Here is a 26,219-nt window from a genome sequence, read left to right as displayed (position 1 = left end):
GAAAACGTCAGATATATTCCGAAAAGCGAAAATGGCGGCAGATGTAACAGAGAAATGCAAATATTCGTTCAACCTGACACCAAGTTGCTACAACGCAGTAAAATGGTCGAGAGATGGTCGAATCGCCATAGCAACAAACGAATGTGTTTTTATAATGGTAAATTTCTCTTCACAGGCTACGTCGTTTCCCAAACAGTGAGCGCGTATACCTGTTTACGATTTCTTACTTATTGACAATATCATACAATGTAACGTTACATACATTACATTTTGGTTTACTAATAAGTGCTTCCCCTTTGTTACATATAGGATCTTTACATGAGTGATCATTTCATATGAGATTTTATGAAACGAGTCTAAGAAGTTTTATTTTTGTGAGCCTTGGCGAGCAAAAATTAAAACTTCGAGACGAGTTTCGTAAAATCTCATATAAATTGAACACAAATTTAAGATTCTTTTATCACATAATTACAAATACCTATATAACAAAGAATTTACGTCAAAATGTATTGCTAAAATCCAGCAGAAGCCGCCATTTTGTCCCGTCATTCTCGTAATCTTGACGTCATGTCATTTTTTCCTGACGTCATTTTATTGTTTCTGTCTAACGTCACACAATGAATTTCCAGCAGATGAAAAATGATCCAGGTCATATTACACTAGTGACATTGCATATGCAAAAATAATACATAGGCGTAATCACTGGATATCAGGCGGATTATGTGATAAAATTATTCAAGCGCTAATTACGGCGAATATACAGAAATGACTATACAAGTTCAAACCTTCATATTTATCCGGAACAAGATCAGAATGGGCAGACACTGCTGTAACAAAGTTTGATGATTCGGGTCTCTTCCTGCACAAGTATTCCTCCACAGACTCGCTGTTGTAACAGTGAACTTCTGTGTCACCAAAGGTATGTATGGTGGCAGTGACATCATCTGGCATATCAAACTGTAAGGCCAATTAAATAAAAAAAAAAAAAATTTTTTTTTTAATATAACACTCAATATGAACCACAAAAGTTTTGTTGATTTGATTTATACTATATACTATTTTATTACTATGTAATTTGATTTTGTTTCATCAGATCTAAAGCATGATGACAATTTTATAAAGCCGAGTTCATTTTTAATTAAAAATCGGTAATCTAGAATTTTAAAAAAGGTTACCGTATTCGTCCCAATAAGCGCCAGGGTATATTAGAAATTGATTGCAAGGTGGCGTTCAATAAGACACAAGTTATTCAAAACCTACAAGTTTTGTTATTTACCAGTTTTAATCTTTCGATATAAGCCTGGGCAATTGAAATCGAATAAGACTTCAAACTAAAAGGTGAAGTTTTAGTCTTATTTATGCTTGGCAATTGAAATCGAGGCTTCAAAATGGGGACCCAGGCGCTTATATTGGGTCGAATACGGTATCTGATACAGAAATGATACTTCTTTCAAATGGGGATAGAGGTGAAAGACAGAATATGAAATATATGAATAAAAAAATATACAAAAACCAGCTCAGTTAATTACGTGTACATGTATATCTTCATTAAATTCAATTTGTCTTATTGCACAATAGATTCCTCAGTTTTTATTTGCATGTTTACTAAAATATCTGGAAATGTGATATCTAACTATGTCCTTTATGAATTTAATTGCCTTAATTCACTCATATTAATTTATATCATATACTTACTCTGTTTGTACACATGCTATATAGGCTTGAAACCATATAATTTCCACACTAATTTACATGTACATGTACATATACATACAAAATTGTATGCTGCATTGTGTATAATCATATATGTACATACATTTATAAGCTACTTACATCATTATCTTTTAGAAATATTTCTGCCACATGCTCCTTTTCTGACTTTTCTTTTTTCTCAGTGATTTCTTCAACTACAACAAAATTTTACAGAAATTAACACGTTAAAAATCAGTTTATAAGATACATATTGTATGACTATAAATATACATGCCTTGTCTACAGTTTGTACAACAAATGTATTCATCCTCTATTGCACACTCAGTATATACATACAAAAAATTGTATAATTTCGCTTACATTCCTTATCGATATCATTAAAGTAAAAATGATCATTCCAATGGTCATCGTCACTTATTTGGTACCTTTTGCTTCATCATTTATGGCACTATCATTATCCGATGGGTGATCTGGATTCGGAAAATTAAATCGAAATGCCATCACTGAGTTCTCGATTCGGTGAAATGAAAGTAGAAGCACACGTGGGATATCAAAAACGAATATGAGACAAGAGTTATCATTGGTTCGTGATATTGAAAAGTAACCAATCAGCATCCGTTTTGTAAAATTCGGAAGAAAACGTCAGAGATATTCCGAAAAGCGAAAATGGCGGCAGATGTAACAGAGAAATGCAAATATTCGTTCAACCTGACACCAAGTTGCTACAACGCAGTAAAATGGTCGAGAGATGGCCGAATTGCCATAGCAACAAACGAATGTGTTTTTATAACGGTAAATTTCTCTTCACAGGCTTCGTCGTTTCCCAAACAGTGAGCGCGTATACCTGTTTACGATTACTTATTGACAATATCGATCATACAATGTAACGTTACATACATTATGTATGTACATGACTGTAACTTACATTGTATTGTACAAATGTATCGGTTTTACCGAGGGTTTAAATTGGCCTAATTGTTTAATATTCTTGCTAACCTTATTCGTTGTACATATGTGTTCTGGGATTCAATCGTGAGGGACAGTTATTAAACTTTTATATGAGTAAATTAATTGAATGTAGGTAAATTGGTTAATATTTGCCTGCGATCATGTTTTACTACATATATGCGGAAAATTTGTTGATCCCCTTATTCACTTGTTAATCTGGGCCGCCTGCTTCTCTACTTATTTTCAATGCTTTCTCTTTCTTTGAAATTCTTTGAAACATAACAGTTAGTAAAATGAGAAAATTCAACAATTTTGGCAATGTCTACAATTTTTGCAATGTCTTTTTTTAATAAGACCACTTGTTCCTTTTCACCCAATGTCAATTCTCAGCAAACCACCATTCTTGAATGTTGGGCCGTCTGCTACAACAATGCTAAAAATAGACCCACACAAATTTGACAGATATGGGAGATAACCCCCGCACTAATCTTGCACAACACAAAAGAGTACCATATTATTAAAGTTATATGTGCCGTATTTTTCATACTGACGAATCAAGATAAGGTTTTAATATGTTAATATGTTATTCATCACCAAAAATTACCAACTTTTTGAAAATTACAGAGCTTTCAACGCATAGGTTTTAATTTTACATGTACAAATAAGAGCTGAAACTGCCAAAAATCATTAATTTACATCAATAGTGAAGTGAAATGAGTACATACGGTGAAACCATGAAGCCAAATTGTGGTCTACAATTTCATTACACATTTTTACCGATACAATGTTTTTAGTAATTAGAAAGTGACTTAATTCTGCAGGTATGTTTTCATTTAAACATATTTAAGGCATAAAAACAACAATTTTTCGGTACAAAATTTCTGTGTTATAACTAATGTTTGTAAGTCATCTGAATGGTTTATACAGCTTTATTCATCAAACCTTATGGTTTTTAATGAATTAATGATGAAAAAATAGCATGTCAAAATCATCGCTCATGATCAGTTACGACACAAAATCATCGCTCAGTTACGACACATAACTTTAAGTCACAATGAAAGAAACTGTAAAAACTTCGAAATAAAGTTTTATCTTTTTAATTGTATAACAGGACCGACCCCTGAAGGAAATGTGATTAAATTTGAAACAACTTGCCTTACATTACAAATATTTTTGCTTGACAATGTACATGTTTTATCACTAATCTTATATAGGAACTTGAATATTCGCCTCATCAGCTTGTGTCATCATCAAGTTGTCATGTCAAATCAATACCAGCTTTGGAAGTTCAATACAACATGTCTGGTTTGGATGAAAATGAATTTCGAGACATTCAGGAAAAAACTAAATCTCCAGGTTTGTTTCATTTAAAGATGCTCCACCGCCGACAGAGCATAAATGATATTCATCACTTGAGCAATATTTTGGTGTTTAATCATGTATATATATGCCTAATTAACACAAAAAATAATATAAAATAATTTATTTCGCCTTTGGTGCATGCGCAAACATTACTTCATTCCATATAGGATATAGTGCCACAGAATTTTTTCGGGATGCAATTAATTATTTTTCATATTTTGAACTTGAAGTAAAATTAGAAGCTCAAACTTTTCAATGGTGGAAGTAAAATTAGAAGCTCAAACTTTTCAATGGTGGTAATGGTGTAAAGAAAGTAACTTTTGTAACTGATGAAAAATACTAAATCGTCTGCTTCTGTTTTTGATAGTGAAAAAATACCATTTGTCAGCGGTAGAGCATCTTTAAAGACTCATTGAAAAGTTTGAGCTTCTAATTTTACTTTAAGTTAAAAATATGAAAAATAATTAATTGCATCTGTTTCACTATATCCTATATGGAATGAAGTACTGATTGCACATGTACCAATGGCGAAATAAATTATTTTATATTATTTTTTGTGTTAATTAGACATATATACACACGGTTAAACACCAATTATTGTTCAAATGATGAGTATCATTTATGCTCTGTCGGCGGTGGAGCATCTTTAAGTTTGTACCTATATATATATACATATTAATGTTTTTATAATTTTTGTATTGTGTAACAGTAATACATTTGATATATTGTGTGTCAATTCTTCCACATTGATGTAATATCACCAACAAATTCAACAATATCATATATGTATGTATATATATATATTAGGGTTGTCAACGATTAACTGGTTAATTACGATTACCTCAGTCGGAAATCTACTAAATATAATATAACCGGTTGCAAAATTGCCTAACCGAATAAGCAGACTGGTATATATGTGTCTGTTTGTATAAATATTGTGTAACAGGAATCTCCATGTTAACCTACAGAGCAGTTCGACACTTATGTACATAAATGTATGTTTCCCAAATTTATCAATGTTTATTTTTTAAACAGATACCATTACATGTACATTTAAATAACATTTATATTGTACTTTTGTACTGATATCACTCATGTATGTTAGACTGCAATGTCGTAAAATGCCAAATAAATGGGAAAGATGATCATTATGCAAACCATTTCATATATGCTGATCAAGAAAACTGTGTTGATTATTATGTAAAATGGCTATTATGTGTTTCAATAGTATTCATTTGGCAGAACTTTTATATTTTTGAATTACACTATTAAACAAATTAGCAAACAAAAAAATAGACAATGCCACTTTTCAGTCTCGCAAGATAAGTCAATAATTTGTGCAGCCATATCGGTAAACAAATGATCGATAGCTAGACACACGGGTTAACATACACGTAGTCAATTTATTGTGATAACGGTTTCAAATTGATTATATAACAACAATTATAAACAAAAGGCCTATCATGATTAGCAGTTAACAAAACATTGGTAGAGTTTGCTGTGGTTTAATTTACTGTCATAAGCTGCCACTTAAATTACTGTTTATATCAATGTTAAGTTTACTGATTAACCGCGGTTACTGAGTTGGAAGATTTTCTGAGAAACCGGTTAGCGAATTCCGACCGGTTTGACAACCCTGTTATATATATTTAGATACGGGTAGTATCTTGTATGTGGTTGCCTCATTAATTCATAAATTTATTTAAATTGCAATAAGCTGTGAATAGGTTTCAGAGTATTTTATTGTCTGAGGAATGCCCTCCCCTTGTTACTTTGTTAGGCCGTTTTCGTTTATTCGGAACAACCGGTTCGACCGTTGGTTAAAGTCATTAGTTCAAGTATAAAACCTGACAGACCTGCAGTTTTTGATACAGGCCTGTGAGGGCTTTGCCAAGGCTCGTCTGAAAACAATATAAAATCACCAGGTTCGTCTTTAATTAATAAACGAACAACTTGGTCCAACCAGCCAAACTGTATAATCGAAAACGGCCTTAGATTTATTTTCTAAATGTACTGAGTCTGCGAATTGTTTATAGCTCCTTCCAGTACTTCTGTGAAAAGGACAGCTTTGGCTGTATAACACTGGTATTTTAATATTATTATATATTGTTCTGTACAGATTTAAAGCAGGAACTTGCCCTTGACCATACTTTATGTCCACTTGTGAAGTCTGCACATCCACATACGGGATACCGGACAGTCTGCTGGTCCCCGTTGGGTGGAGACAACCTCCAGAGGTATGTTGTAGATTAAATATAAAGGGAGATAATTAATGTTATTGGTAACACTTAAATGAAGCTGTAATGTCCACAATATAAAGGGAGGTGATCTGGACATCCAGTTGACCCTTGACTTTTAGCAGATTCAGAAGCCAAATCACAATTTCTCAGAATTCTGAAGAGTCAAAACATATGATAAATAGACACATGTTTTAAATCTCGAGAATAAAATCTGATTTTTGGGAGTCATACTCTCAAGGGTGTACTAGATACTCTGGTAATGCTCTCCTTTATATAAGGAGAGATTAATGATAAAAATTCACGGCTTTGAGGGAGAGACAGGAAAATCGCAATCTTAGGGGTACCAGTAAGATTCTTATGTTTTCAATAATTAACACCAGAATTTTACAATGAGAGTTAACGTTCAGATTCACATTGTATCACTCACAAGGGACGTCATTGTGTTGTTCAATGTTGTTACATCATACATTAGTTGTGTGTGTATAGATATCTTTCCCCCACTAGCATAGACGTGTGGATCATTATAGAATCATTCACCCTCTTTGGGGTGAGACAGGAGATCTCAACCCAAAAGGTAAGATTTTCAAGTTGTCAAACATGAGGCTTTGCTGAGTGTTTGACATCTTAACAATCTAACTCTGAGGGTCGAGATCTCATGTCTAATCCCCAAGAGGATGAATAATTCTCTTTCTCATAGACTCATACCCTGTGCATCATTTTGTGTCTCTAATAATGATGTGTCACTAATGCAAGCGAGGATGACATGACCTTAATGCATTGTTGTCAACGCGTGGTGGTCATTGTGATGTCAGGGATCAATCTAGCTCTAATTTATTACCGTTTATGGGTAAATTTCCCCTCAAGGAATGAATTCCCCTCTGGCTTATTACTGTGACGTGGATATCCCTGTCTGGGGTAAGAGAAATATACATTGTATCTCTAACCAGAGAAATAATACTTTCCTACATTATCAAGGTATAGGTAATTCTCTCTGTTACATTTAATGGTGGTATTATGGCTCTTCATTACAAGTAAAGGGAGATAATTCTCACATTCTATGTAAAGAGAAGTAATGGCATTAATGCTCTTCATTACATGTATACTATCAGTAACATGTAAAGGGAGGTAATACATATAATGAAAGGCATTACATTATGTTACATAACTTACATTACCTGGTACTATGAAGGTACTTCAAACAATCCTATTCGGTGTTAAGGGACGTATTGCTTAGTCATTACATGTAAAGGGAGGTTAATTTAGCCAGTTTATATAAAGGGAGGTAACACTGCCAGTTAAGGTCGGTTCATATATACTCTCATTAGTAGATATTAAGAGAGATGATGTTCTTTGTTACCTTTAGTTACATAATACAAATATTCCTGGAGCTTAGTATAATGCTCACATTAGTAATTATAAATTCAATGACCACCCAAGGGACAGAGGCAAAATGAGCTATACTGCAAGTTGGTCTTTATACACAGGTGAATTGTGTTGCTATTTGTCATTTGGAATCCTAGAAAAGTGGTCTTATTTATCTTAATTATTAATACAAGCAGTCAGTATATTGATATAGAGGTGGTTGATTAGGAAGTTTTTACTGTATATATATCAAATATTCTTGGTTCTATTTTAATACAATGTTATTGAATGTACATTATACATAACGCAATAAAGTTGATTTTTGTAGAATTATGATATTGTATTTCTAACTATAAATACCTGGCATTAATGGTGATTTTAGATGTATCCTAGCAACCCTGTCACATGACCACCAACTACTGTTGCACAGTGCCTTCGACACCCAATCAAGCTGGAAAGTGGTAAGTGATTAAATAGTCGTATTGTAATAATGTACAATAGCTGAAAAACTGCTATGATATAGATTAATGATCAGAATAGAACACTTAAATTCACATTTATTAATTTAAAGGATGTAATCTATCTTATTCTTTTATATATAACTGTCATATTTGTGGTATATTGCCTGACTCTGTACAGATACTAATATACAAAATACCTATACCTTCCCTGACTTACATTTTGATTTACTTGGTATATGAAAGAAAAAAATTATTTGAAAGAAAAAAATAAGCAATACATCGATGGATCTTTCGCTATTATTGCTGCATTGATAATGTAATTAACTGCATCAACTTTTCCTGTTATAAATTGTATATACATGTATATGAATAATGATGCAATTTCCCTATTTTGAACATGATTCTACAGGTGGCTGATCTGTCCTCGTTATATCTAGAGAACTCTGAGTGGAATACAGGCGATCCAAAGGACATCCATTACCTCAGAACTAAAATGCACAGTGTGTCTGCTCTAGGTAGGAAAGGATTCCGTCAACTAATTAATGAAGTATTATAATGGGAATGAATGTAACATGTACAGTGGAACTTGGTTGATACGAACTTATTATAATTCGACAACCTGGCTTAAAACGAAGTACTTTTTCGGTCCCGGCCGAATCCCCTCTTTATCTTTGTTTAAAGAACTCGGATAATTCGAATTCAGAAAACTTGAAGAACTCGGATAATACAAAGTTAATTTTGGGTCCGAATTACAAAAATCATAAATAAAATGTTCTTATAACTCGAAATTATATTTTTAGACAACGAGTTCGACGAAAATGCTGATTTTTCCCCATAAATCTGCTGTAGAATAGCATTTCAAAATATATATCTCGGTTTTATTGTTATAATTTTGCAACTACAATCGGCAATTTTAACATCTCTTGTTCACATCATTTTACGACATGGCACTCCTCTATATATACCAAGTAAAGAGATTGTCATTAGACATGAGAACTCGCTTAATTCAAACACTCAGATAACTCAAAGTTTTATCTCGGTCCCTTCGAGTTCATATTAACCGAGTTCCACTGTAATTGGCAAGTACATATTATAGCTATATGTACTTGATAGGTCATAATCAAGCTGAACAACTGAGTTGTTAGAGAACAGCAAAGCTCGCCTGTGACAGCCATTAAAGAACTAATCATGATCAATTGTTATGGATATGGGCAATCATTTTAAAGGGAAAGCACAGGATTTTGAGAATTTTAACATGCCTAATTGGCACAAATGTACTCGCATGATTAAGCTCTTAGGTCTTATAAGGCTGCTAGAATTTAGCTTTGCTGTTCTCAAACAGCTCTTATAATGGTTTGTAAAAGTGAGGTTAAAATGTATTTTAAACAGATTTCATGAGAAGAAGTGGACAAGTGCTATAATTTACAAAGGAATGGAAATAATTTCTGCTTCTCACTGCACGTTCATGACAGCAAACAATTGAATACAATCTATTTTTTCACACATGAATACACTACTAATGGATCCAAGAAAATACAAGAAAATTCATAATCTGCATGAAATGCCAGGGAACAGATTTCATTGTTACCTGACTCTCTATACTGTATGTAAACGTGAATAAAGTTATTTAGACTGTTTTCACATGAAATTGCTTGAAATTTGTTACAAATATACAAATCCTCAGAAACTATTGATCGGTCATTAGTTTGACTCTTTACAGGCGAAGAACTTTTGCATGCGTATAATTGTTGACATCATAATTCAATGTTGATGTCATAAACACTGGAACGTTGGACCTTGATACTTTTTTGAACAAAGTCTTTCTCTCGAAAACCTGTGACAAGTTTAAGATTACGGTTCAGGTAACAAATCAGTTGTCTTAGTGATCAGTCAACAGTCAAAACTGTTTCCCCTCAGTGTTGAGACCAACCCTATAAATAGTTTCCCTTGGCCTCCAGCCTCAGGAAAAGTTCATCAGGATAGTCCCAACACCTTGGGAAAATAGTTTTGACTGTTGACTGATAAGTCATGAAACAACTGTATAATACATGTACTGACTAACAGTACATTGTAGGAAGAATGTGTCAATATGTAGATTTCCCAATATGAATGTGGTTTTGGCTAGGGACGGAAGTGTCCGGTTTATTGAAGGTCCACTGTGTAAGATCAAAGATGGAGATGGTAATAAATAAATTTTTCAATTCTCAAATGCTTGACACATTTGTGACATGTCATAATCATACAGCTATATATATTCACTATTATTTCTACATGAAATCCAGAGATAGCATGGACGCCAGCATATGGAGAGAACACTGTCAGCTGCTTAGCAGAGGCGGCCATTTTATCTGTTGCTATGAGAAATGGTGATGTTTTACTATGGCATATCAAGTTTCCATGTTATTCTCGGTAAGTTACATATCAAGTGTCTGACATATATAAATGTATGCAAGATTTCAAACAATGTTGTGTTACATTCTGAAAATTTCTATGTTATAATTTGTCATTTAATGTTTCTTAACATTCATTTATATAAATCATTTGTCATTTTATGTTTTTTAACATTCATTTATATAAATCATATGTAAAATACAACATATTAAATATCATAATTATCTAGAAAATTGTTATATTTCTTTAAAATATTGTCATAAGTGATTACTTGTCTGAAAGGGTTTCTCCTCAGACTCTTAGAATGAATTATATATATTACTGATATTACTTGTGTCGGTTCAAAAAATGATGTTAATATATAGCTAACATTTATTTTTTCATTTACAATAACAGGGAGCAATGTAGACTTTTGAAGAAAATGACCTTTACATCAACTTGCCCGTCTGCAATAGCATGGTTACAGAAGCCAGTACACATGCCAACAGGTATTGTCCCGCCTCTGACAAAAATCTTGTATTCCTATTGCTTAAAATGACGTCACGTGATATCCAATATATAGTCGTATTAGGTAAGTAGAAATCGTATCAGGTTTGGACGATAGAGTTATCGTTCTTTGCCCCTAATGTCATTAGCAACAAGATGGCGGTCAAGTAACACTTCGCGACGACGGCAATCAAAAGATGGAGACAAAAGGTTTGAATGATAGTGCTGATGACCACTTTCAAAGCAAACCGAAATTGGCAACACTTATTTAGGATTATTTAACAGAAATGGACCATGACAACACATTCGAGTCTTCAATGAGGTGAAAATTGTTTAAGTTTGAGTCGTTTGGGTTTCCGTACATAATGCATTTTGCAGTTACTTCATTGAAAGGGTCTTCGACGGGATAAATTCATTACACAGTTTGTTAGTGACCTAATACAGAAAAATATTGGGTCTAAAATAAACATGTATCAGGCTCGGCGATACAATTTTATTTTAGACCCAATATTTTTTCGTATTAGGTCACTAACAAACTGTGTAACTAATACTGCATGATAGTTTTTACCCTTAAATGACTAGAAGACTCTACACATTCAATATCCTTTTAATACATACTCAGTGTTATCATAGTAGTGCATTAAAAAGGAAAGAGTTCCATCAATTATCCCGGAAACATGTGTGATCCAAGCAATGCATGTACAGGTCAGGCAGTGTAAGAAACACTTATTTATTGATTCAAATGATTGCTCATTTCATTCATCAGGTTGTTGGTAATCAAATTATATAAGTTACAAAAATTTCGCAATACATGTAATTATTCTAAGTAAAAATAAGCAAATTAAATTTTAACGGTTTTGAAATTTCACCATCTGATTTTTAGAGCATATATTGTATATGACATAACCATTTCTTATTATGTGTTTTGTTTTGATACTTATAGCAAGAAGGGACCAGACAACAAAACATAGATTGTTTTAATTTAACAATCACCTGATTTGAATCCTTTATCTGTGCAAATTTTGATTTCCTCTCTAGCTTATTGACCACTTTTTGATTTCTTATGATAATCTCTTTTTTGTTTTAATATTTTATTTGCTGAAATAGGCACACTCCTGGATTATATGGTCACTGGATACCAGGATGGAACGGTTGTTATGGTAGTGGTGAATTTAAAGAACGGAGATGTAGTATCGTCCATATCACTCCACAGTGATCAAGATTCTTTGGCAGTGATTGATATTACAATCAAACAGATTTCAAAGGTAATGAACCTGAAATAGTGTTAATATTTCAGCTGTCTTCTGTTCTCAATTGTAATATACGTGTATAAGAATACATATCTTCAAGACATTTAGAAAAGGGGCCATGTTTTTTTCAGTGGTAACGTCTTTAGTTGACTGGTACAACTGATTACATTGTGTAACTGATGTACAGGAGCCAAACATCACAATACAAATGATGTAGACATTCAGAAAAAATTTATGCGGGTCAGAGTTTATGCATTTTGCCTTTCAAATTTACCGTATTCGACCCAATAAGGGCCCATGTCCCTATAATTGTCCCTTCCCATTTTGAGGACTCAATTTTAATTGTCCAGGCATAAATAAAGACCAAAACTACTCAAAACTGTATAGATTTGCAATAATTTCGTCTTATTAACATGTTTTCAAACATTCTGGGCACTTATTGAGTCAAATATGGTATATGTAATTCAACCATTTCTCAAAATTTTGGGTTTCAATATCAAATTTTTGTGTTCATAGTAATTCCCCATGAAAGCGCAAACAATATCATTCCCACAAACATAACTGGCTATAAGGTGAATTTGTGAATTAACAATGTTCACTGTTGTTTTCATTATAATAACCGGTGATACAGTCCCTGGAAACTGGGAAACTTCCTTGAAAAGTCCATCAAGGTTTTATGAAAAATCTCTGTGAACCATATATGTTACCAATTTAAATGCTGTGTTTTCCAGGACCAGATTTTGGTATTATTAGTCAAGGAGTATTACCTAATGGTGTATGTGGTTAATCTGTTTGATGACAAAATGGTCTTACACCACACAACTCATGTTCAGGTAGAGACGGAGCTGAATATCACAGGTAACTCAGATCAACATTTTATACTAATGATACAGTAGAGTTTTACATATAAATGCTGCAGTGGCCGAGTAGAGTTAAAATTACCACAACACCCTCCACTTCTGGGTTTCAAGTTCTAATATATACCATGTAGGGCAGTTGCCAGGTACTGCTTTTTTTCTGGGTACTCCAGCTTTCCTCACCATCCAAACTTGACACATACTTAAATGACCCTGGCTGTTGATAGAGCATTAAACTAGTAAACCAAAACAAACATACAAAATTACTTTAATATATAGGGTTCAGATGATTTTTTCTCAATGGCCTTCATGGTTGGACTCCACAATTTGATGTGAAACGGAGGTAAAATTGAGTGTACTGTGATATGTTTCAGCTGTACGATACAAGGACGAGACCTTACTACTTTCCACATGTGATGGTTTTCTCTTCAGGGGAAATGTTGTTGTCACAAATAAAGGTAGGTTTTCTCATCAGGGGAAATGTTGTCGTCACAAGTTAAGGTAGGTTTTTTTCTCTTCAGGGGAATGTTGTTGTCACAAGTAAAGGTAGGTTTTTTTCTCTTCAGGGGAAATGTTGTCGTCACAAGTAAAGGTAGGTTTTCTCTTCAGGGGAAATGTTGTCATCACAAGTAAAGGTAGGTTTTTTTCTCTTCAGGGGAATGTTGTCATCACAAGTAAAGGTAGGTTTTCTCTTCAGGGGAAATGTTGTCATAAGTAAAGGTAGGTTTTCTCTTCATGGAAAATGTTGTCATCACAAGTAAAGGTAGGTTTTCTCTTCAGGGGAAATGTTGTTGTCACAAGTAAAGGTAGGTTTTCTCTTCAGGGGAATGTTGTCATCACAAGTAAAGGTAGGTTTTCTCTTCAGGGGAAATGTTGTTGTCATAAGTAAAGGTAGGTTTTCTCTTCATGGAAAATGTTGTCATCACAAATAAAGGTAGGTTTTCTCTTCAGGGGAATGTTGTCATCACAAGTAAAGGTAGGTTTTCTCTTCAGGGGAAATGTTGTCATCACAAGTAAAGGTAGGTTTTCTCTTCAGGGGAATGTTGTCATCACAAGTAAAGGTAGGTTTTCTCTTCAGGGGAAATGTTGTATTCTAGTCACAAGTATTAAGGTAGGTTTTCTCTTCATGGAAAATGTTGTCATCACAAATAAAGGTAGGTTTTCTCTTCAGGGGAATGTTGTCATCACAAGTAAAGGTAGGTTTTCTCTTCAGGGGAATGTTGTCATCACAAGTAAAGGTAGGTTTTCTCTTCAGGGGAAATGTTGTCGTCACAAGTAAAGATAGGTTTTCTCTTCAGGGGAAATGTTGTCATCACAAGTAAAGGTAGGTTTTCTCTTCAGGGGAAATGTTGTCATCACAAGTAAAGGTAGGTTTTCTCTTCAGGGGAAATGTTGTCGTCACAAATAAAGGTAGGTTTTCTCTTCAGGGGAAATGTTGTCGTCACAAATAAAGGTAGGTTTTCTTTTCAGGGGAAATGTTGTCGTCACAAATAAAGGTAGGTTTTCTTTTCAGGGGAAATGTTGTCGTCACAAATAAAGGTAGGTGAAAGTTCTCAGCTCAATGATGGAAGGTAGGATGTAATCGGTCCCCAAAGTTGCACTCTTCACACAAAACATGTGTATTGATTAATACTGTATATATACTGTATTCGACCAAATAAGCGCCCAGGGCGTCTTAAATATTGAAAAAAGTAAAAAGGTGCTAATAAGATGAAATTATTGCAAATCTATAAAGTTTTGTGTAGTTTTGATCTTTATTTATGCCTTAAATTTCCCCATAGGAAAAATTTTAAAGATGCTCCACCGCTGACAAATGGTATTTTTTCGCTATCAAAAACAGGAGCAGACGATTTTGTATTTTTCTTCAGTTACAAAAGTTACTTATTTTACACCATTACCACCAATGAAAAGTTTGAGCTTCTAATTTTACTTCAAGTTAAAAATATGAAATATGATTAATTGCATCCCGAAAAAATTCCCTGGCACTATATCTTATATAGAATGAAGTAATGATTGCGCATGCACCAAAGGTGAAAGAGATTATTTTATGTTATTTTTTGTGTTAATTAGGCATATACATACACGATTAAACACCAATTATTTTTCAAATGATTAATATCATTTATGCTCTGTCGGAGGTGGAGCATGATCTTTAAGTTAAGGGATTCCTTAAATTTAAGTAATGTTTGTGAAACTGGGCCCAAATCTCCTGTGAAGACTAGTACTACGGGAGTTGATAAGGGACTTGTGGTTTTTTGTCATGTCTGTCCGTTCAGCATTATCTTATCCAAGACTTTGTCAAATTTTAAAACTTGTTAAATAAAGAATTATATTGGTAAAACTTCTGCTGTATATATGATGATTTTAGGTACTTAATAGCAATCTGTAGTTACAACACAATAAAACATATCTGAGCATACTAGTACCAGAAGAAATTGCCATTTATGTCCTCAATGTGCTTTGGGTTGAAATTAGGTACATTTGTACTTAAAAACATGAATAGGATTTAATGGACCTAATTTTTCGTCTTTGCATATTACAGAGTTAGCTCCCTTGTCAGTAGATCTCGATTGCTACGCCATTATTTTGTGAGTGCAGCTTAATTCACGTTGTTTTCGCAGAAAAGTATGACGTTATGCTGGCAAACACATGGCGTCATAATCAATTCCTACCCGCAGATAACACTATTATGTGCAAATACATAATATTTATTTAAAAAGCAGACATTTTTATTGCACACATGTTTAATTCATCTCCAGAAAATTTTACAATCAACATCAATCTTTCACTGCTTTGTTACAGGCGTGTCTGTGAATCTGCAACAGTGGAACACCAGCTTTACCACAACAGATCAAAACAAAGACTGGCATTGTTACGGGGTAGATATGTCGGACAACGCCATGCTATTCAGCGCTCTACTCGTGTACGTATCAAACAATATCTCATCATTAAATAGAGGGGGAGGAAGTGGGTGTACAAGTTGGAGGATGGAGGGAGTATTGAATGACTTATGTACTATTGTCTTTAATTACAGCAGCTGTAACTATTCCGTTTTTGCATATTACAGAGTAAGCTCCCTTGCGGGTAGGTATCGATTGTTACGTCATTATTTTGTGAGCGCAATTCACGTCGTTATCTCGGAAACGTATGACGTTACGCTCGCAAACACATGATGTCACAATCGATACCTACCCGCAAGGGCAGATAACTTTGTAATATGCAAATTTGAAATAAAATGATGTGGGAGTGTGCGGAAACATAAGCAGTTTATACGATATGTGTAGTGTTTTTACGTCCACCCCATTCCATAGCACCGTATTCATTTCAGTGCGATTATACTATAAATTTGGCACTAGACAGCCTCCATAGCAGGGTGACATGCAATGTGCTCAATGTTTTGTACAAACTGCAGGGTGTCACAAAGTGTCCTTACTTACAAATCATAAAGTAAGATCATTAAGAATTAACATTATATTTGAGTTCTATACATTATATTGATTGTAGATCATCAAAAAAGAAGTTTGATGCATTAAAGATTAGAATGTTCCAGAAACAACTCGAGGTAAGTGACTTATATATAAATGAGTTAATTGTCATACACTGCCCTCCAGAAATTCTCTTACATCAACTTCATTTTTTTTACATTGATTGAGAAACAAGTTATACAAATGATTTTTGATGGCCCGGATGTAATAAGCCGGTAAGGGGTCCTAGAGTCGGAGGAAACTGGAGTGCCAATAGAAAGCCTACATAAATAGGTAGGTGACCCCTGACCTTTTCACTTTCATGCCCTGGGCGGTTAGGTGAAAGGAGAACCCCTACATCACCTTATCACCCTTCTATGTCATGATTTTTATATTTTTAATTTCATATCATTTTACTGAACTATTGATAATTATATGTAACTTGTTAAAGATGCTCCACCGCTGACAAATGGTATTTTTTCACTAACAAAAACAGGAGCAGACGATTTAGTATTTTTCTCCAGTTACAAATGTTACTTAATTTACACCATTACCACCATTGGAAAGTTTGAGCTTCTAATTTTACTTCATGTTAAAATTACAAAATATAATTTAATTAATTGCATCCTGAAAAAAATCTGTGGCACTATATCCTATATGGAATGAAGTATTGATTGCGCATGCACAAAAGGCAAAATAAATTATTTTCTGTTATTTTTTTGTGTTAATTAGACATATATGTACACGATTAAACACCAATTATTATTCAAGTGAAGGATATCATTTATGCTCTGTCGGCGGTGGAGCATCTTTAATGAAATATGGAGAAAATATCATAAAAAGTATAGCAATGTTTCTATACATTACATTTATTTTTTATTCCTATACAATTATATTACAGTTTCACATCCAGCCACTGCACCAGGAAACAGAGGAGATAAGCAGGCTACAGAAAAGAGTACAGATGATGATTGAAAATCAAACAGGTACTGAGAGTTGTAGACATTTTATACTAGTATCATGATTAATTAATAAATTGATGTTCTTTATCCCAGATAAAATTTATATATCATTGTATAATTATGCAGCTCCTGGAATTCACATTGTATATTATACATTATATAAATTATACATACATGTACATGTATTAAGATGTTGAAGTTATCTCCCTTGACCAATCTGAAATAAGTTAATACCAATGAGGATATGTTTAACTGTATGTAATAAAAAGTTTTTGTTTTTTTATTTGAAATCAAAGTGCCCTTGACATTGATGGTTGATGTCATGGAAACCTTCCGAATTCACCTTTGGCAAGGAAAAGACTTGGCTACATCTGTCACAACAGACATCTCTAACCCTTCATCCTGGTACTCTCTACCGCTAAAAAGGCTTCGGGTCCTCAGGTAACAATGGCTAAATCCTGTGTGGTTTGCGTAGCCAATCAAAAAAGAATGTAACTTTTTGTAATGTCATTTGTGATGGGCATAATCTAGCCTTAAGACTGTTTTAAATTTATAAATCTTTCATGATCTTGGTGCCAATATTGTTTTTAGGGCGAGCAGAGTACGCTCGCCCTATTGTTTTCCTTGTCGTGTGTAGAGTCTGTGTACATCCGTTATGCCTAGTGCGCATGAAATACCGGAAGTGAGATCTACGTATTGAATAACTATATTCTGTTGGTCTTTGGCTTATGGTTACATACACAGCTTATGATTTCATAAACATAAATTAAATATTAACTCTTTTGCAACGATTTACATATGCAATTGTCAGTAATCAAGAACGTACCTGGATTAAACACTTATCACAAAAATACGTTTGGAACTGGAAGCGTATAATCATAAAAACGCTTGCAACTCTCTATATATTCAAGCACCTCGCCGATTTTGTACACCAATGTGCATTAAGGTTTAAATAGTCGATAAAGGATTATGGAACTGGAAGCGTATAAACATACAAACGCTTGTATCGCTCAAGAAATCCAAGCACCTCACCGATGATGTATTAAAAAGGTTCAAATAGTCGATAAATATAGACGCATTGTGAAGCGCATTATCATACGAGTGAAACAAAAAAAGACAATATAAAATATCAGTCTGGGTGTCTGAGCTCTAGATCTAATGTACCCCAGAAAGGCGTTCAAGCGTGGCACAGGTGAGTCACCATGTGCACAGAGACTAGACAGTGTTCTAGCGGACGACTATTTTGAACAGCGAATCAAGTCTTGAGTCTATCGTATCAATATCTATATAATAATAAACACGCTTCTATGTAACAAAGAACACACTTAACAAAGTTCAAAGGTATTTCACATTTAAAGTTCTGATGAAGTAAAGGAATGTATCTATTACAATACACCAAGGGTGTAAACCATCTCCTTGCAATAGTCCCAGAGATAATGAGCGAAAGTGCTATGTACACGGGGACACCTGTTGCCGAGGATTATTTCATACTGGAAATTAAGGTTAGGAAGTAGTTAGCGAGCACTTAATGTCTAACAGACATATTTCTAGTTTTTTTATTTGTTTGTTGTTTTAAAACCAGATGTTTTATTCAATTTTATTTACTAGGCAGTTAATATGTCTATATATAGAATGTATGTATACTAAGCTTCACATTTGATGTCTGGTTTTAGCTTACTATAGACCAGACTTAATTTGAATGTTTCAAAATTAATAATGAATGTTATTATGGCTTCATTTGTTTTTTTTCCTGACAGATATTTTCTCATCACTATTACTTTACATATACCAAGAAGTCCAGATTCCTCAGAAGAAAATGAAGTAGGTAACATGGAGATCGTAGTGAAAATATGGCAAGATATAAAAACAAAAATCTTAAAATAATTATTTTAATAAAATCGAAATTTAATAGATAATTACTCTAAATTCAAAGTAGATTTTAATCAGATATGGACAGATGTCAAATATTTTTTATATCTGAACAGATCATTTCAAAGAAACATGTCATTACTGCATATAAAAATATCACTACTTTTCTAAAGCTAGTGAGCAGAAATTGCACATGCTTAAAGATAATTAGTGTGAAATACCATTGTGAGAGGAGTATTGAAATTGCCAATACCATATGTATGAGAATTTAATATTTAGTAGGACTTTTCTGTAGATAAGTTTTCTTTTTAATAGAAAATGGAATTGCTAAATCCTTAATTTTAAACTTTGTGTTTAGATTTCAGACGACTGTTAAGGCAATGGACATGATGTTTTATTCGCCTGTTTGGTTTGTTCTAGGAAGTTGCTTATGCTGAGAAAAATATACAGAAACTGCGACAGATAATCATAGGACGATACATTGTGGAGTCTTTACAGCTTCTTCAAAGTCGAAAGGAAATGATGCAAGACAAAGGTGAGCAATGCTGGTCTGAATCATCCAACGCATACTATAAAACTCAAATTATTTGTGTTGTGGTAAAATGGTGCTGACAAATGGTATTTTTTCACTATCAAAAACAGGAGCAGACGATTTAGTACTTTTCATTAGTTACAAAAGTTACTTACTTTACACCATTACCACCATTGAAAAGTTTGAGCTTCTCATTTTACTTCAAGTTAAAATTAGAAAAAATAATTAATTGCATCCGGAACATCTTTAAATCTTTGTGAATATACATGTGCAAAGATGGCTTGTGAATAATTTAATTGATAATATACAGCACCAATATTAACACATGACAAACAGTTTGAAAGCTGACTTTGGTTAATAGAAATATTCAAAACATACCAAGGTACCAGAATTTCCACTGCCAAAAACCTATACTTCAATATTTTATGCTGGCTAAAACAGCTGAACAGAAAACAATTGTGTAATTCTGGCAAACAATTTTTATAAAAGAAAATTGTTTGCAAAATGTGGCCAAAACAATGTTTAATATTTTTTTATGTTTTATAAACTTTAGAGCAAGTGTATTGAAAATGTATTCATACAAAAATGTATTTTCTAATTGTTACATTTTGTAATTTGTAAATTGATCAAAGTTATCTGTCATTGGTATTTGTATATGTAATTCTGATATAAAAAGGATATAATATGGGATAGGCTATGCCTGATGTCTAATCGAATTGACACTAACATCTTTTTGCTAATAAAATATTAGGAAACTGAAATATAATGTCAATCAGAGACTAATTAGGGTACACCCCTGATTATATACAGGAACTATTACCGGATGATGGGTATTCTGCAAGATTTGCTTACGTTAATTGTTGTTGCTTTTCTGTGAAAGCTGCTAAATTAACTTTTCAGCAAATATGTGTACATTTTTACATTTATATCATTATGTCTTTGAAGACATTAGATTGTATTTAATCATTTTCCTTATTGGTGAATCCTTTTTCCCTTTATTATATATTTTTTCTCTCAATTTACTTATAATAATGTCCTGATTTAGGACGTCAAATATGTGTTATTTATGTAATCGCTTGCATATTTCTTTTTGTAACTCTTTGTCTTAAAGTTTTGTATAACCTCTTCATTTATGGAGGAATAAAGTCAAAGAAGAAGAAGATGACACGACAATATCTTAAGTCATAATCCTCTAGACAAGTGCAATATCAAATTAATTAACACGTGTAACGTTATTGATTATACCTGTTTAGGAAAAGCTTTTAATTTTGTTTGGTTATAAGGCAGGCACAAAATCCACCCATCAATAGTATTTATTTCTATCAACATTAGACTCACTTTTGTAAATAACTGTTCATCTTTTTAAAACGTTTTTTCTTTAATATCTTTTTATTTTTGCAGATAGATATGTTTGCTCATGTATGCTACAATTTTTGAAACATCACCAGCATGAATATATCGATACACCTCTACATGCCAAAATGGAGACCTTAGGGCAGTTATTTAAAGAAATTGACACCATCGATCACAACTGTTGTATATGTGGTGAAAATATCCTTTTCTTATCATGCTATTTTTTGCATTGACTTTTTTATCACATAATTCGCCTGATATCCAACATTTGTACTGAATGGATGACTTAAAATGAGTATTACCTGATATCAAAACTGCCTTATGAATTCCATAACACATGAATTGAAGTACCAGATAAAGATTTAAAGTACGCCGGTGTGTGTTTATTTTCAAATTTTCATGCTATTTTAAGTTGGTGATATTGTTTAGACTTTTGGACTATGACACTATAGGCAACGAGTTGAGTTAAACCTCCTTATTTTTACCGAGCCATGATATTTGATCTATCCGACTACTTACACTTTTGCACAATGTCAAAGATAAAACTGCAATTTTTTTCTCCACAAACTTAAACAGCTAATGATATACAGTGTTGTTTTATTCTCTTGTTTACTGCTCAACATTTTAGGAGGGAGTCAACTAGTGTAGCTTTGCATGGCTGCCGTTCGTATGAGATAAGTGTGCTGCCGGTGTCATAGCTTTGACGGGATAGTACTAAATATAACGAGACTTTAAATGAACCACAGTCTCCCAACCCTGCAAGCACTCATACACATGTGCATGTTTGATATAACATTTATAATGACTTTCTTTAATTGACCAGAGATTTGATTGGACTTTCTTCAAAAGTAAACCAAACCCAAACCTTTTAATTTGTGAAGAGTGAGATTGAATAGTTCATTTGGTGAAGCTAGATATGGGTTTGTGTATTGGTTATTTGGTGTTGGGTACTTCACCCCTGACCTTCTACAACTACCGGTAGATTGGAAACTGGCTATAATAAGCTTTTGAATTAGTATCTGTTATTAAACAATAATTTTTGTCCTAATTCTTCCAAACTTTTATTTTGCATCGTTTTTACAATGTAAGTTATAACAAAAATTGATAGTGTTATCATTCCAGGCTCTGGTAAAGTTTGTTTTTATTTACCAAAAAAGATTAATTGTAGAATGGTGTTATGTAGTTGCTATATATTTTCCTTGACCAACGTTTACCAGCTGTACTTGGTGACAACTTCACAATCACTTGTAAAGAAGGGCATACTTTTGGTATGTATCTACATTTATTTGTCATTTTCCCATTTTAGTATTCAAAGAGCTGAACAAAAACTTTAAAAAAAACTCCATGAATCTGAAAATTGAGAATGACAATTGTGTCAATAGTTGTCATATTAATTAACTTTGAGAAACTGATGTTTTTCCGAAACTCCAATCATCATTTACAAATTTTAAACCATTAGCATTGATATCAACATATAACATCATCAGTATTTGTGTATAAATATTTGATGACCTGAGGAAGTGGGACATCCCATCGAAATATAGCCACTTTTATTGACTTAATATACAACCCAATACATGAGTTTGGTCGATATTGCAGGATTGTGTTGTCAGACCTAATTATACAGCACATTAGATTATTAATTGAGTTTAATCGATATTACAGGATTGTGTATACAGCCCATTAGATTATTAATTGAGTTTGGTCGATATTACAGGATTGTGTTGTCAGACCTAATTATACAGCCCATTAGATTATTAATTGAGTTTAATCAATATTACAGGATTGTGTTGTCAGACCTAATTATACAGCCCATTAGATTATTAATTGAGTTTAATCAATATTACAGGATTGTGTTGTCAGACCTAATTATACAGCCCATTAGATTATTTATTGAGTTTAATCGATATTACAGGATTGTGTTGTCAGACCTAATTATATACAGCCCATTAGATTATCAATTGAGTTTAATCAATATTACAGGATTGTGTTGTCAGACTTAATTATACAGCCCATTAGATTATCAATTGAGTTTAATCAATACTACAGGATTCTGTTGACAGACCTAATTATACAGCCCATTAGATTATTTATTGAGTTTAATCGATATTACAGGATTGTGTTGTCAGACCTAATTATATACAGCCCATTAGATTATCAATTGAGTTTAATCAATATTACAGGATTGTGTTGTCAGACTTAATTATACAGCCCATTAGATTATCAATTGAGTTTAATCAATACTACAGGATTCTGTTGACAGACCTAATTATACAGCCCATTAGATTATTTATTGAGTTTAATCGATATTACAGGATTGTGTTGTCAGACCTAATTATATACAGCCCATTAGATTATCAATTGAGTTTAATCAATATTACAGGATTGTGTTGTCAGACTTAATTATACAGCCCATTAGATTATCAATTGAGTTTAATCAATACTACAGGATTCTGTTGACAGACCTAATTATACAGCCCATTAGATTATTTATTGAGTTTAATCAATATTACAGGATTGTGTTGTCAGACCTAATTATACAGCCCATTAGATTATCAATTGAGTTTAATCAATACTACAGGATTCTGCTGACAGACCTAAGTATACAGCCCATTAGATTATTTATTGAGTTTAATCAATATTACAGGATTGTGTTGTCAGACCTAATTATACAGCCCATTAGATTATCAATTGAGTTTAATCAATATTACAGGATTGTGTTGTTAGACTTAATTATACAGCCCATCAGATTATTAATTGAGTTTAATCGATATTACAGGATTGTGTTGTCAGACCTAATTATACAACCCATTAGATTATTAATTGAGTTTGGTCGATATTACAGGATTGTGTTGTCAGACCTAATTATACAACCCATTAGATTATTAATTGAGTTTAATCGATATTACAGGATTGTGTTGTCAGACTTAATTATACAACCCATTAGATTATTAATTGAGTTTGGTCGATATTACAGGATTGTGTTGTCAGACCTTCCAGCCTCTAATGGACACTTCCTATAGAAACTGTTGTAACTGTAAGGTTCAGTCCGTTTCTTGTGCCAACAGAGAAGGTAAGTGTCTTTAATGTCTCGGCCATATATTCGTGTGTTGATGTACAAAAGTGAGTGTAAATGTGTTCTTTGAGATTAGAAATATATTTGACTGTAGATCGATGCTGAAAATTTGAATTTGCTTATTTTAAAATTGTTTTTAATCAATCATTATTTTTGATCATGTCATACAGTATGAAAATAAAAAAAATATGTTTCTAGAATTTAGTAAAAAAAACCTAATAAATCTTAAGGACTGTAGTTGCACATTTTCAGTAGAGATGATCTCCCCTACATTGTAATTATGTTTTTGAAATCTAGATTTCACTATCAATGTTTATCAATTACGGCATGCCCCACATTCATATTTAAGTTGTATAATTCTATACATGGAAATTTATACGAGTCAGCTGTCTTGTCTTCAAAAAAAAATGAAGTGCGAAATTTGTATGAAAGCGTGTGAAGTCTGTATGTAGTTTTCACAATAAAGACGTAGTTTAAGCTTTAAAGTACATTTTAAAAAGTGTATTTGTATACTGTACCATATGTATATACCATATAGATCGACATTTCTTTGCTAAACCCCTACTTTGTTTCAATTTCAGGACTATTTTGGTTAGTTGAGCCAAAGAACTATTGTACAATATGTGAAAACTATTTATTTCCTTGTATTTGATTCCGGCTAAATAGGAAAATGTGTATTTATGTATGTGATTAAGTTTCTGTGACATTCGCCTAACACATGCTCATTCCGGCCAGGAGTGTTGTAAATATGTCAAGGGGTCTTCTTTGTGAGGTCTAAAGTGTGGCACAAATGGAAGACTTAGTAACAATCTCACTGCTATTTGCAGCAGATATTTAAATACTATAGATTCTAGTTATGATTGGTGATCTTGTTTATGGTCAAGAAAGATCTACACATTGTGGCGCAAGAGCAAAATAATATTGTGCAATTCACTAGAGACAGCAAAAAAAACCGAAACGATTTAGTTCGATTCACTAGAAAGAAAGAGCAAACCGACATGGTGCATCATAATAGAAAGAGCAAAAAGATATTATGCCATTCGGTAGAAAAAGCGAAAAGGAATTATGCAATTCGCTGAAAAAAGAGCAAAAGGATATGGTGCAATTCACTTGAAGGAAAGAATTGTCTGTGAGATAGTTGGAAGCTGAGTATCCGTCGTTTGTATATAAATGGTCATCGGTTTTGTAAATGAATTACTTTACATTTAAGTTTTCATTGTGGCAGAAGGAGTGGTGCTTAAATAGTACCTGCTTGTAAGTAAAAACAGTCGAGATATATCAACTGTATACCCATATCCCCGCGGCAGTGGCATTTCATGCTTAGTTATGATATGATAGTTTATAGATCGACAGGAAGCTCTATGCAGATCAGGCAGCAACTCTATGCAGCTGTTGAACCCGAAGTGCAAAAATTACTGAGAGTGTTGAGAGAGTATATATAGTGGATCAGAGAATGTATGTTTCTTGTACTGACTTGTTTGAGTATGGTTAATAAATGTGAATGTGAGTCATGGTTTATAAATGTATCACTGTAAAATGTCTTCAACAATTAAAGCAAAATACAAAAAATAAAGTGATGTTGTGCATTTTGTATGAATTTGCATCGACCCCTGTGCAAAATCCAGATCAGTGTACATATTTAAACTTTACACTGCATTCAATTGACAAATTATGGGAGTATGGATGCCAACTTGTTGTGAAAATGGAAAATAAATAAACTTTACAATAATTAAAACGAGCATTACGATGTGATTTACTGCAAGCGCTGTAGTGATCTTTTATCTATGAGCGGTGCGCGCCAGAATAACACAATCCTCTTATCGGATATTTATCTATATAAAACTCCCTGTTATGATAGCTATAACCTAAAAGGATGAAGCAAATTAATAGATT

At 33.1% G+C, this 26,219-nt stretch overlaps 2 protein-coding genes across 7 annotated transcripts; one reads left to right on the top strand and one right to left on the bottom strand.

The window, feature by feature from the left end:
• The first annotated feature begins 15 nt into the window (after positions 1 to 15).
• LOC138314183 (uncharacterized) lies at positions 16 to 25,899 on the top strand. Of its 6 annotated transcripts, XM_069254376.1 has the most exons (21): positions 2,220 to 2,505; positions 3,876 to 4,017; positions 6,143 to 6,260; positions 8,008 to 8,086; positions 8,496 to 8,601; positions 10,369 to 10,495; positions 10,874 to 10,965; positions 12,071 to 12,228; positions 12,945 to 13,071; positions 13,445 to 13,489; positions 14,442 to 14,480; positions 15,873 to 15,993; positions 16,575 to 16,632; positions 17,436 to 17,520; positions 17,793 to 17,937; positions 19,254 to 19,317; positions 19,786 to 19,900; positions 21,299 to 21,448; positions 22,465 to 22,518; positions 24,228 to 24,323; positions 24,908 to 25,899. In XM_069254376.1, the coding sequence occupies exons 1-21, from the start codon at positions 2,380 to 2,382 to the stop codon at positions 24,976 to 24,978; spliced, it is 2,118 nt and encodes a 705-aa protein (XP_069110477.1). In that variant the 5' UTR covers positions 2,220 to 2,379; the 3' UTR covers positions 24,979 to 25,899. The 6 variants fall into 6 exon arrangements, with proteins under 6 accessions (XP_069110476.1, XP_069110480.1, XP_069110477.1 ...); XM_069254375.1 differs by lacking the exons at positions 2,220 to 2,505; positions 14,442 to 14,480 and adding an exon at positions 16 to 157 and having other exon boundaries at positions 13,445 to 13,528; XM_069254379.1 differs by lacking the exons at positions 2,220 to 2,505; positions 14,442 to 14,480 and adding an exon at positions 806 to 919 and having other exon boundaries at positions 13,445 to 13,528.
• Positions 736 to 2,257, bottom strand: LOC138312626 (uncharacterized). Its single transcript, XM_069253426.1, has 3 exons — positions 2,139 to 2,257; positions 1,834 to 1,907; positions 736 to 957 (listed from the first exon to the last, which is right to left on the bottom strand). Exons 1-3 carry the CDS (start codon positions 2,212 to 2,214, stop codon positions 736 to 738), a joined length of 372 nt encoding a protein of 123 aa, XP_069109527.1. The 5' UTR covers positions 2,215 to 2,257.
• Positions 25,900 to 26,219: the final 320 nt, after the last annotated feature.

The sequence above is a fragment of the Argopecten irradians genome, chromosome 2 (genome assembly GCF_041381155.1).
Source record: "Argopecten irradians isolate NY chromosome 2, Ai_NY, whole genome shotgun sequence".
NCBI lineage: Eukaryota > Metazoa > Mollusca > Bivalvia > Pectinida > Pectinidae > Argopecten > Argopecten irradians.
This window is presented reverse-complemented; position numbering and strand designations above follow the sequence as displayed.